The 13,278-nt window shown below is 40.1% G+C and overlaps 1 protein-coding gene across 1 annotated transcript in view; it reads right to left on the bottom strand.

Annotated features, from left to right (window-relative positions):
* emilin1a (elastin microfibril interfacer 1a) overlaps positions 1 to 1,540 on the bottom strand; it is a 37,396-nt gene extending 35,856 nt beyond the window's left edge. The window contains exon 1 of the mRNA XM_051936562.1: positions 1,170 to 1,540. Within this exon, the coding sequence (XP_051792522.1) occupies positions 1,170 to 1,282 (113 nt within the window). The 5' untranslated portion in view covers positions 1,283 to 1,540. The remainder of the gene's footprint in view (positions 1 to 1,169) is intronic.
* Positions 1,541 to 13,278: the final 11,738 nt, after the last annotated feature.

The raw sequence follows: 13,278 nt of genomic DNA, 5'->3' as shown, positions 1-13,278 counted from the left end.
TATTTGTTGTTTGGGCATCAGTTTTGTCATGTTGTGTTTTTCTCGCTAGTCTATTTTTTGTCATTTTGTCTTTTTTGTTGTTTGATCATAAACTACAACACAGTAGACATATTAGTCATTATTAATAGGTATATCATGCTTGTGGTTTTACTGGTTTCACTGGTTACTGGAGATCAGGATGGATGACTGTAAAACCTGGACTAGAGGAGTCTGACATCTCTGATCTAAATAGTTTCCTTCAGTCCCATAAAACAGGAGGTGGAGTGTGTGTTGGAAACAACCTTCGGCATCATTCAACATGAAAATTAGAGGATAAATGACGCTGTTTTCTGTCTGTGGGATGAATGTTGTTTGGAGTCCAGCATCCCTGCAGCTCGTCACTCCCCACAGCAGCCGTTTAAATCCACTGGATGCTCTGAGGCAGGATGATGAATCCCTCCTGCCGGCCCACACCGAGGGCCTCCTGAAAACTTCTCACTGGAGGCTCTGGAACAGTAAATATCTGTGATCCCTGTAAGCCCTGTCCAGCTCTGGGCCCCTTGAATCATCACACCCCCACCCATCACTCCCACGCTGAGCTCCCACTGAGTAACACACCTACTCACCAATAAGACACTTCCTGTGAAAATGGGAATCCAGTCCATGTGTACTTCTAGAAGCACTTTTCAGCTGATATTTTGACATTTTTGTGTCTGAAACAAACACGGAGAGCATCACAGACCAGAGTGGGAAGCTGTCATGGGAGGATTTTCAATCCTACTTTAGGCAAAAATGTCAGAAAAACAGTGAAAATAGCTCCAATATAATCAAAAAAGACATCTTGACAGTGTATTTTTTTGTCTATGTGTTCAGAAAGAATAAAAGGTTAGAGATATATAAATAGAGAAAAACAATCAAATGTGATCAGTAACTGTTGACTGATAAACTGAATTTTAATGTTATATTTTGGCTTTGGAACGGCCCTGATAGGGACCTCGAACCTTACTTTGAGAACCACAAAACAGCAGCAGCTTATTAAATAAACCTGGTCATCATTTACCTTAAAATAAACAGTTTTCCAGTGGACGTTTGGAGCTGCATCTTATTTCGTTAATCTATTACAGAATCCACCTTTGCGACTTTTACGCACGACTTTTACGCACAGCTGATCCCCTCTAATGCCGCCTTACCTGTGTCTGCTGGCTGCTCTGTGACCCGTCTGGATAGTAGTGGACTCCGCGTATCCGAGACCCGAACAAACCCGGGCTGACACGAAGGCAAGCAGGTAGAATAAAAGCTCCATCGTGAAATCCAAACGTGCGTTAGAAACGCGTGAATGTCATTTAGGGTCCAAAGTTTTCTGCGGCCGTTTGTTTACGTTCAGTGACGCGCCGTGGGTGAGGAAAGGTGCAGATCCATGACTTCACAGCGCGAAAAAGTCCCGCGGAGTCCAATCAATGCATTTCAGACGGTCAAACTGCGCGGTGCTGGAGACTGACTGCTGCCGAGGAACGAAGGAACGAGCAAGAAAGTTTCCTGTCAGAGCTCCAGGAGTCGTCATGCCAACTCAGGGTCTCTCTCTGCATATACACCTCCCTCTCTCTCTCTCTCTCTCTATCATTTTTTCTATGTCCCTTCAAGACTAAATACATTGAACTGAAACCATCTACTTGGCTCTGAAATCCATTTTTCCCAAAGCAAAATTACATTGAAATCACTAAAAAAAAACCTTCCAAGTCTGAAGTTCACAAGCAGGTGGAGTTTCTCACAATAAGTTCCATTTAAACTCTCATACATGGTAAACAGTCCATTACATTTAGATAATAATGTAGAATATCTCCTGAAAAAGTGAATCTAGTGAAAGAGCTTTGGTCTGCAGACAACTCATGTTTGATTCTGAACAGCAAATGATAAAACTACAATTTTAAAAAAGCAATAGGAGGGGAAAAAAGAGAAACTGAACGATCAGCACTGGTACTAGCAGCCTTTAAAACAGTGTGGGAAACCCCCATTTTGACTCAGCTGTGATTAATCAGAAATTAGAATCACCTGGAGATAAACTGTCCGGTGCCCACATGACATGGATTAGCCAATAAATGAGGACTTTAATGTTTTAAAAAGCCGCATGTTGTTCCCTGTTCCTTCTAAGGCCATAAGGCCATCTCCAGGACCTTAGCATCCCTGTTCCATCCAGTGTTGTAATGTTATGAAGAGTCTGCTGAGCATGGAACTGTCAAGAACCTGGCTGGATGTGGAGGGAAGAGGAAAAGTGATGAGAGAAGTCTTTGAAAGTTGGTCTGAACTGTGGAAAAAACATCCAAAGACCTGAAGGCTGACCTGGAAGCATCACGTAGCGCACGCCAAACACTAAAGCAAGCAGGACTTCATGGTGAAGGCAGAGGAAGGAACCACTGAAGAAGAAGGAACCACTGATGAAGAAGGAACCACTGAAGAAGAAGGAACCACTGAGAAGAAGGAACCGCTGATGAAGAAGGAACCGCTGATGAAGAAGGAACCCCCTGAAAGAAGAAGCGACCGCTGATCGAAGAGGAACCACTGATGAAGAAGGAACCCCTGGAAGAAGAAGTGAACCACTGAAGAGAAGGAACCGCTGAATCGAAGAAGGGAACCGCTGATGAAGAAGGAAACCCCTGAAAGGAAGAAGGAACCGCTGATGCAAGAAGGAACCGCTGATGAAAAGGAACCCCTGAAGAAGAAGGAACCCCCTGAAGAAGAGGAACCGCTGATTGAAGAAGGAACCCCTGAAGAAGAAGGAACACGCTGAAGAAGAAGGAACCACTGATCTTTTTGGACCAACCACGATCCTTCTGGAAAATGTTTTGTGGACAGATGAAACAAAATGGAGTTACAAAATATAAGATGAAAAATAATCTGTTTGTTGCATTACTTTGGACATCCATTAAAGATGTGATCACATGAATTTGGTTCATTTCCATATTATTTCTGAAGATATTTACAGTATGCAAAAAACTGAAAGGTGACCAGGACTGTACATTTCAGTGGCTACAGCTTTACCCTCCTGTTTCCTCATTTACAGCCACCAAAAATATTGTTTCCTTGTCTGGAAAAAATCCAAAAATTCTGCAAAAAAATTCCCCAATTTTGAAAATTTACAAAATCTTCAGGAAGAAAATTCCCATAATTCCTTAAAAGTTTCCTTAAAGTTTATTGAAAAAAGAAAGATATCCCCCAGATTTGGCAAGAAAATCTTGTAATTTTTTTTCCAAAAATGAGTAAAAGTCTTCCAAAAAAATCCTAAAAATATGTAAAGGATTCATATATATCAGTAAAAACTTCTAATATTTTCTTAAGGACATTCATGAAAACAATCGACCCAAAATCCAGTAACATTCGCTGGATTTGTCGATTTTTACGTGAAAACATGTTTAACATTTCTTTTTTTCCACCAAAAAACGTTCAAAATTTCCCAGAAATGTTGAAATGTGGACATCAGAAGTTTCACTGTGAAAATATATATTATTTTCCACATTTTCAAATTTTAAACCGGCCAATTTGATCTGCAGGACGACACAAGGGTTAACTGCTGCATTTATCTGGCAATTAAAAAACGTGACGTCCCGTTTGTGAATGAGTGAGTAATGATGGTCAGTCGTCATCGCTGTAATTAGTCTGTCTGCTCGGTTTCCTTTCTGATTAGTGCGTGCAGATTCCAATCTCACAAGTGGATGACAGCTCCCTGGGACACAGATCACAGCACGTAGTAGCAAACCCTTATCCGTCTGGATAAGGAGGCATGTTTAAAGGTGAGACTGATGCTGTTTTACTTCACGGAGCCAAGAGAAGTTTGATTCCTCCACTCTGATCCACGCTTGGGAACTCCATTTCCTGCTATCATCTGTGTCCCAATAGCTCATGTGCCAAAAAAGGTTAGAATAAGATCTTCACCAATCTGTTTCCTTTGTAAACAACACAGCACTCAGAGTCTGTTTAAATTCCACACGGCTCCAATAAATTTCCCTGTTACAGTTATAAACCACGTTCACTAACACTTAATGGGACTCCAGTCTTCTGCTTCATGGGATCAAAAGGGAACTTTTTTTCCAGTTTTTCTCCTCATGTTCACTTTCTTCTTCTTCATGACCAAACTTCTGTGAAGAACCTTGGAGGGGGTTGTTTTGCTGGTTAGTTCTAAGTTTTCACATTAAAAGTGCACATCTCCTCTTCTCCCACAGAGGAATGCTCAGCTCAGCAGTCCTCCCATCGGCCACTAATGAGATCAGCTCTCCCAGCTGTTCTGTCACAGACGCTACGACTCCCAGCGTTGAGGCCGATTCATGCTTTCCACTACATGTCTGCAGAGACCTGTGACGGAAATTCTGTCGTCTGCAGGGTCTGTGCTGACGTCAGGGGGCAGGAAGAGATTTGTGACGTCGCAGACTGTCAGCACTGCAAACAAACTGACTGAACAGGTGTCTGGAAGATAAATGGGGCTGAAAACAGACGCTGGTGGAAGCTCTGGAAAAGTCCAACACAAAGCTGACAGAAGAGCTCGCGGGTGGCAAATAACAGGATCATCACTTTACAAGAAGACGTGGAGAGAGTAAAGGAGGAGCTGGAGTCCAGGAAGGCATTAAGAAGCCACTTGGCAGCAGATGGACAGCTCTGAGTGAAACACACAAGCAGCTCAAAGAGGAAACCTCATCAGGGGGCATAGAATCAGTCATACAGCCAACTGTAGCTAACTCTTTCCACTGTTCTGAATAATTCCACTGAGAAGGAACCATGAGCCAAACTGTAATATCCCAACATATCCTGTAAAAGGTTTAAGGCTCTCAGAAACATCTTCTCACATCAGGTGAAGAAACCCAACAGATCCAAACCATGTCAGAGGTCAGTGCATGTCCAGTGTGAGCGGCTGCACATCAGACCAAAGCAGAACTAAAACTGTGTAATAGAACCTCATGTTCATCTGCTTTCAATGCCCACATTGGTCCTCCATGAGCTGATCTTATTCTCTCCACATCTAAAGTTTTCTCGTTCCATATGATGTTCATTTCATCATCTCCACATGGACCGGTCTGTGAACATCCCCGTGGATCCCAGCGGCAATTCTCTACAAAGACGACGTGCAGAACATGTAGATTCAACCCACTGCACACGTATGGAAGGAAGTCTACCAAGACAAGAAAAACGGAACAATAACAGCAGCTACATGCCCAAGATTCAACATATTATTCTCCATTGTGCTCTCTTGGACTTGAATCAAACAATAAAATAAAATGAACACCAATCAAATAGGAAACCAACAACAGCAACAATAGATAAAGGACAAAAATAGGATAAACACGAGTGCTAAAAAGAATGAGTAAAGAACGGACAACCCATGGTATAATCCAGTGTTCAGAGCAGACCAAAACCCACGACGTGCCACAAAAATGATGTTAAACAGAACAACATGACGTGAACATGAGTGACATGGATCACATGTTGGCCTAACAAACCCTGGAAGAGCTAAAGGTCCAGTGTTTGAAGCTGAGGGGTTTTATTTGCATGAAATCACCTAAAAATGTGAATAATAGTGTTTTTGTTGGTCTTGAATTCCACCAGGTTGTAACACCGTTGATGAACCAACCAGACATGAGTTCTAGGAGGACCTTCAGACGGTTTTATTGTGAGAAACGTTATTCTGTTGGTTGTAATTTGCATCCTTACAACTAAATGCCACTAATTCCTGTACACTGGACTTCTAAAGTTCCTCTGCAGTCCTTCATTAAACCCCAAAATCAGCGCTGTGTTTTACCTCTGTTCTCTTGTCTATATGAAAATAATCCCTCCTACTTTAAAATGTTGACTTCTTTTAGAATGTGCACATCTATGAAGCTGCCTCCATTTCCAACCACTGCTCAGCACACCAGCTCACCTACACTCTGATCAAACACCATGAATCCCATTCTACACCATACTTAGACATAGTAGAGTTCAGCTATTCATGTTTGATCTGGAAACCTGCCTGATTGGTTCCTTGTTGTTCCTTAAAAAAACCCAGAAATCTTAATCCGTGTTCCTGAGACAACCCAGTCTCACATCAATTGTGACATAGTCACGTTTGTCCACAATGCAAAACGTTACAATCTCACAATTTTGGCCTGAAAATTGTGAGATGCTCACGTTTTTTCCCGCAATTCTTTTCTATGGGTCTGACGAAGGGTCATGTGACTGCTTGCTGCAGGCTTCTCAAATGAAAACATGGCGGCTATCCTTTTATTTTCGTGAAAAATGCATTATTTTAAGATAGTTTGGACAGAAAAAAACATTTGATGACATTTTTAGCGAGAAATATATATAACACTTTCACATTATCCATTCAGTTATTGGAAATGATCTTGGTTTGGTTTGTTTTTACGCTGAATTTCACTTCACGGCATTAAATTGTGACAGTGTCACATTTTGTGCGTTATGTTGGTTGATTAGGACGCTGCCAAAAACGAAAACAAGCGGTGTGCTATTTTTGTATTGTTGCATTGTGTAATTTTTGACTTGTAAATCATTTATGTAACGCTTGGTGATTACTGCTAGTTACTGAGATGTCTTCCCCGGCCTTTCATTAGTGACGCGCTTCGCTCCCTTGTTAACAAGTTGCATTTCAATGATCCACAAGTCGCTCGTTGTCAATGCAAAACAACCGTATTTATTCCATGAACGTGCTTTTGTTTATTTGTTGAGCTCATCCATACACCAGTCAGCGCACAGCGATCTAAAAACTTTATTCCTGCCACAACAAGATCCCCCTCTCTTTCTTTAGCCCGTGGAAGCGTCCATAGCAACCACCATAGCAACGGTGGGAAAGGTAACAATTCCACTCCGAGACGTGAAAGATTCATCGTAATAACAAACCAGAGATCATACACAAGAACTGAACGAATATTGTGAAATTAAAATGTATATTTTTTGGTGTCGCTGTAATGCCTGAGGCTTTGCTGCTGTCCGCTTTCTGACCGTGGTCGGCAAAATACAGGGGAGAACGACGTGCAGAACCTGCTGCACCTTTCTTCTTCGGTGGTGTCTGTGTAAAACAATGTCCAACATGCAAACAGCACACCTAGCGCCATGAAGCACAAAATGCAGGTGTAAATCAATGACATCTTACAATTACAATGTCCTGTCTTTTAACTAATAAAGACACATATATAAAGAACTTTACATCAGTTTGTTTGTTTGTTTGTTTTATTAAGATCCCCTATTAGCTTTTGCAAAGCAGCAGCTATTCTTCCTGGAGTCTTCATAATTTCATTTGTGACAACACCAAAAAGCAACATGTACACAAAATACATACAAATCAAATTACAAATACATAAACAATACATACAAAATACACGTATACAATACAAATAACATACATATACAAAACCTGTACTAACCAAAAGCATACAACACATAATACTCCCACCTTGAATTATAAAAATAAACTTTTCTTCTTCAAAGATACCATGACCTAACAGTAATAATTAAAGAATAATCTACCTCAGAAACCAACCATAACATAAATCACATAAACAGTGACATTACAGTCACTACATTTAAGTTTAAGATTTAATTTAATGAATGATTGTATTTTACAAATTTCTATTCCCAAGCAACCCACTAAATTAATAACTAAAATTTTGTGCTACATAATGCTCTTTTAGTTTAATTTTAAAGTTTTCAATATTCCCCATTTTTGAGAAAATCCGGATGTTATCACTCGCTCCCGAAAAAAGCATCATTTTTTAAAAAATATTTTGGATTTCGATTAATTAGACAATGAACAAATTGACGTAATTTCCTGGTGGGTGTGTTTATGCAGCCTATTAAACACTTTTTCCCCATGAAATAAAGTACAATCCATACATCATGGTTCAGTGTACATTGTTTGTTTTGTTCACTGACATAGTGCAATAAAGTTTTGTTTTTTAAACCATCCAGTACCGTAATGAATATTGAATGAATATGGCATCTTGCTTACATCTCTAATTAAGGAGCAAGAAATTTACTGACGTTGATTTATGATTCAAGACAAGCAGAGGACACACTGTGTGCACCTTTAATGTCCAAAAGGCCAATTAAGGTCAAAATCTCACAGATTCTTTGACCGATTTGGACCAACCTGCACATGTTTGATATTGGGTCCTAAAGCAATACTGGTGTACGTTTTCAGACCACTAGGACCTACAACGGCAAAATAGGAGCAAAGAAGACACTGGAACAGGGGCCTTTGTTAAAATGAATGAGAAACAGTGCTAGAACATCAATCAAAGTGCACCAAAGTGCATAAAGTCATAGAACAGGGTGTGCTGAATGCTCTGGGAGCAAGTCTGCAGTGAAAACACCTTTGAAGGGGTCAAGGGTCACTAAATCTGAAGACTTCAAATGAAGGAGACATTTTGTGCAACATATCAAGTATCATAAAAGTCATTCCCAGTGGAATTCAAGTCTGATATTGTGTGGGACTATTCAGAGCAGTCACATGAAGCACTGTATCTGTTTTCAAGGGTCGAGCTCCATGGGAACCTGCTTTTTTCAGCAGTGAGGCCTGCTAGTAGTGATGAAGCCTGAGGCCTTCAAACATGTAAAAATCATTCCTGCTCGGTCATTTCTGGGTCTAGTGACACCAAATCGGACACGCTCCTACTAGACCACCTCCTGACCTTGCATATTTTTTTTCAGAGAGTTAGCTCAAAAGGGGCCCGACCACGGTCCTGTTTCTGACTCTACGGTTAACCCTTTCATGTCCAAATGCTTCAAAACGGGCTAAAAAGGTCAAAATCTCGCACAATCCTTAACCAATTTGGACCAAACTGCACAAGTTCTAGATATAGAGGCTAATGTGAATGCTCATGCACGTTTCAGACCTCCAGGGGCCCTGAAGAAGGAATGAGGGCCAAAAAAAACCAAAGTGCATTTTTTCAGTTCTCTATACTTCTATCCATGGTTGTGCTGTTTTCATAGAGGCACACAACTTTATATTGCAGTAAAAACAATGAGCCCAGGGGGATTTAAAATACGACTGGAGCAACTAGAAACTACTTCAGGGAGTTAATGACACACCAGCATAGCAACACAACTACAGCAACAACAAATACCACAACATCTACAGAGAAAATATCATTATTGCTCTCCTCATTATTACGAAATATACAGACTCTTTATATATAAGGAACCATAAACACGCTAAAGACACAATAAAGTAGCCAAAAAAAGGTAATGAATAAAGTTTCACACAAACAGACATAAGTTTTGTGTGTGTGGGCAAAGTGTTCTTTTCAGAGTCAGTCAGTGCAGCACAGTGAGGTGCACCAAAGAAATTAATGATAAAATGATGACTAAATGCTGAGATGTTATGATGAATAAAACAAAGATTTTTCAGTGATGGAATATTCTTTTCCACTTGTACAATGACTGCAAGGAAATTGTGCTGCAACCAAACAGCAAACTCTTTGAATGAACAATAAAGGCAACATGGAAATGCAGAAAATTACAGTTTGTCAAACGTCTGCTTGAAGCTGCTTCAAAAACGAGTTAATCTCTATGGATCCCTGCGTTAAAATGTCCAAGTTTACAGCAGTCTTTTTTGCTCCTGTTTTGCCGTTGTAGGTCCTGGTGGTCTGAAACCGTACACCAGTATTTCTTTAGGACCCAATATCAAGCATGTGCAGGCTGGTCCAAATCGGTAAAAGAATCTGTGAGATTTTGACCTTAATTGGCCTTTTGGACTTTAAAGGGGCACACTTCCAAACTTCAACATGGTACCATCTGGCCCCCTGTTGATCTAGGAGGCTGATATTGTGTATACCGACTCACAGGGGGCCCTAGTACTTGTGGTTAAATTTTGTCCCGTTCGGGTAAAAAATGAGGGTGAGGGTCAAATTCCACTGGCAGAAGGCTCTCAGGGTCAATAAGTCTAACAAGACCTGATTTTCCAACATGAACACTTGGTCAGATTTTTCTAGTGGGACCCTGGGGCTGATCTTTTACTATGTTATACTAGGCTATATTTGGAGCTGAACTGTGGTGGTTTGGAGTCTCTATGACCTTCCTGTGACCCCTGGCGCAGGGTCAAAATGTCACATTTTTGGACATTGAAGCACCATAAATTAGTAATTTTTGCATCAAATGAGCTGAAACTTTTAGGGGTGATTTAAGTGACCTTGGTGAACAATTGATTTGAAGCACAAGTCTCTAGGTCATTCCTGGAGCTACTTCCGGTTTGGGAGGGGCTAGCAAAACAGTTCCAGTGGATTTAGATTTTAAATGTTTTAGAGGTACCAGATCCCAGGTTTCAGCTCTCTGAGTGTTACAGAAGAGAAATGAGAGCAAAAGAGGGACAACTATTGAAAAACGTGTTTTTTTGGCCATCATTCCTTCTTCAGGGCCCCTGGAGGTCTGAAACGTGCATGAGCATTCACATTAGCCTCTATATCTAGAACCTGTGCAGTTTGGTCCAAATTGGTTAAGGAATGTGTGAGATTTTGACCTTTTTAGCCCGTTTTGAAGCATTTGGACATGAAAGGGTTAACCGTAGAGTCAGAAACAGGACCGTGGTCGGGCCCCTTTTGAGCTAACTCTCTGAAAAAAAAATGCAAGGTCAGGACGTGGTCTAGTAGGAGCGTGTCCGATTTGGTGTCACTAGACCCAAAAATGACCGAGCAGGAATGATTTTTACATGTTTGAAGGCCTCAGGCTTCATCACTACTAGCGGGCCTCACTGCTGAAAAAAGCAGGTTCCCATGGAGCTCGACCCTTGAAAACAGGTACGGTGCTTCATGTGACTGCTCTGAATAGTCCCACACAATATCAGACTTGAATTCCACTGGGAATGACTTTTATGATACTTGATATGTTGCACAAAATGTCTCCTTCATTTGAAGTCTTCAGATTTAGTGACCCTTGACCCCTTCAAAGGTGTTTTCACTGCAGACTTGCTCCCAGAGCATTCAGCACACCCTGTTCTATGACTTTATGCACTTTGGTGCACTTTGATTGATGTTCTCACACTGTTTCTCATTCATTTTAACAAAGGCCCCTGTTCCAGTGTCTTCTTTGCTCTTATTTTGCCGTTGTAGGTCCTGGTGGTCTGAAAACGTACACCAGTATTGCTTTAGGACCCAATATCAAACATGTGCAGGTTGGTCCAAATCGGTCAAAGAATCTGTGAGATTTTGACCTTAATTGGCCTTTTGGACATTAAAGGTGCACACAGTGTGTCCTCTGCTTGTCTTGAATCATAAATCAACGTCAGTAAATTTCTTGCTCCTTAATTAGAGATGTAAGCAAGATGCCATATTCATTCAATATTCATTACGGTACTGGATGGTTTAAAAAACAAAACTTTATTGCACTATGTCAGTGAACAAAACAAACAATGTACACTGAACCATGATGTATGGATTGTACTTTATTTCATGGGGAAAAAAGTATTTAATAGGCTGCATAAACACACCCACCAGGAAATTACGTCAATTTGTTCATTGTCTAATTAATCGAAATCCAAAATATTTTTTAAAAAATGATGCTTTTTTCGGGAGCGAGTGATAACATCTGGATTTTCTCAAAAATGGGGAATATTGAAAACTTTAAAATTAAACTAAAAGAGCATTATGTAGCACAAAATTTTAGTTATTAGTTTAGTGGGTTGCTTGGGAATAGAAATTTGTAAAACACAATCATTCATTAAATTAAATCTTAAACATAAATGTAGTGACTGTAATGTCACTGTTTATGTGATTTATGTTATGGTTGGTTTCTGAGGTAGATTATTCTTTAATTATTACTGTTAGGTCATGGTATCTTTGAAGAAGAAAAGTTTATTTTTATAATTTAAGGTGGGAGTATTATGTGTTGTATGCTTTTGGTTAGTACAGGTTTTGTATATGTATGTTATTTGTATTGTATACGTGTATTTTTGTATGTATTGTTTATGTATTTTGTAATTTGATTTGTATGTATTTTGTGTACATGTTGCTTTTTGGTGTTGTCACAAATGAAATTATGAAGACTCCAGGAAGAATAGCTGCTGCTTTGCAAAAGCTGATAGGGGATCTTAATAAAACAAACAAACAAACAAACTGATGTAAAGTTCTTTATATATGTGTCTTTATTAGTTAAAAGACAGGACATTGTAATTGTAAGATGTCATTGATTTACACCTGCATTTTGTGCTTCATGGCGCTAGGTGTGCTGTTTGCATGTTGGACATTGTTTTACACAGACACCACCGAAGAAGAAAGGTGCAGCAGGTTCTGCACGTCGTTCTCCCCTGTGTTTTGCCGACCACGGTCAGAAAGCGGACAGCAGCAAAGCCTCAGGCATTACAGCGACACCAAAAAATATACATTTTAATTTCACAATATTCGTTCAGTTCTTGTGTATGATCTCTGGTTTGTTATTACGATGAATCTTTCACGTCTCGGAGTGGAATTGTTACCTTTCCCACCGTTGCTATGGTGGTTGCTATGGACGCTTCCACGGGCTAAAGAAAGAGAGGGGGATCTTGTTGTGGGCAGGAATAAAGTTTTTAGATCGCTGTGCGCTGACTGGTGTATGGATGAGCTCAACAAATAAACAAAAGCACGTTCATGGAAATAAATACGGTTGTTTGCATTGACAACGAGCGACTTGTGGATCATTGAAATGCAACTTGTTAACAAGGGAGCGAATCGCGTCAACTAATGAAAGGCCGGGGAAGACATCTCAGTAACTAGCAGTAATCACCAAGCGTTACATAAATGATTTAACAAGTCAAAAAATTACACAATGGAACAATACAAAAATAAACACACCGCTTGTTTTCGTTTTTGGCAGCGTCCTACTCAACCAGCATAACGCACAAAATGTGACACTGTCACAATTTAATGCCGTGAAGTGAAATTCAGCGTAAAAACAAACCAAACCACAGATCATTTCCAATAACTGAATGGATAATGTGAAAGTGTTATATATATTTCTCGCTAAAAATGTCATCAAAATGTTTTTTTCTGTCCAAACTATCTTAAAATAATGCATTTTCCACGGAAAATAAAAGGAATAGCCGCCATGTTTTCATTTTGAGAAGCCTGCAGCAAGCAGTCACATGACCCTTCGTCAGACCCATAGAAAAGAATTGCGGGAAAAAACGTGAGCATCTCACAATTTTCAGGCCAAAATTGTGAGATTGTAACGTTTTGCATTGTGGACAAACGTGACTATGTCACAATTTGATGTGAGACTGGGTTGCCTGAGACGCTGCAGTTTGTGGATGGAAACGCTCAGCCATGGAGGTGTCAGTTTATTCTGCTAATGATA

Source organism: Acanthochromis polyacanthus, chromosome 16 (genome assembly GCF_021347895.1).
Source record: "Acanthochromis polyacanthus isolate Apoly-LR-REF ecotype Palm Island chromosome 16, KAUST_Apoly_ChrSc, whole genome shotgun sequence".
In the NCBI taxonomy this organism is placed as follows: Eukaryota; Metazoa; Chordata; class Actinopteri; family Pomacentridae; genus Acanthochromis; species Acanthochromis polyacanthus.
This window is presented reverse-complemented; position numbering and strand designations above follow the sequence as displayed.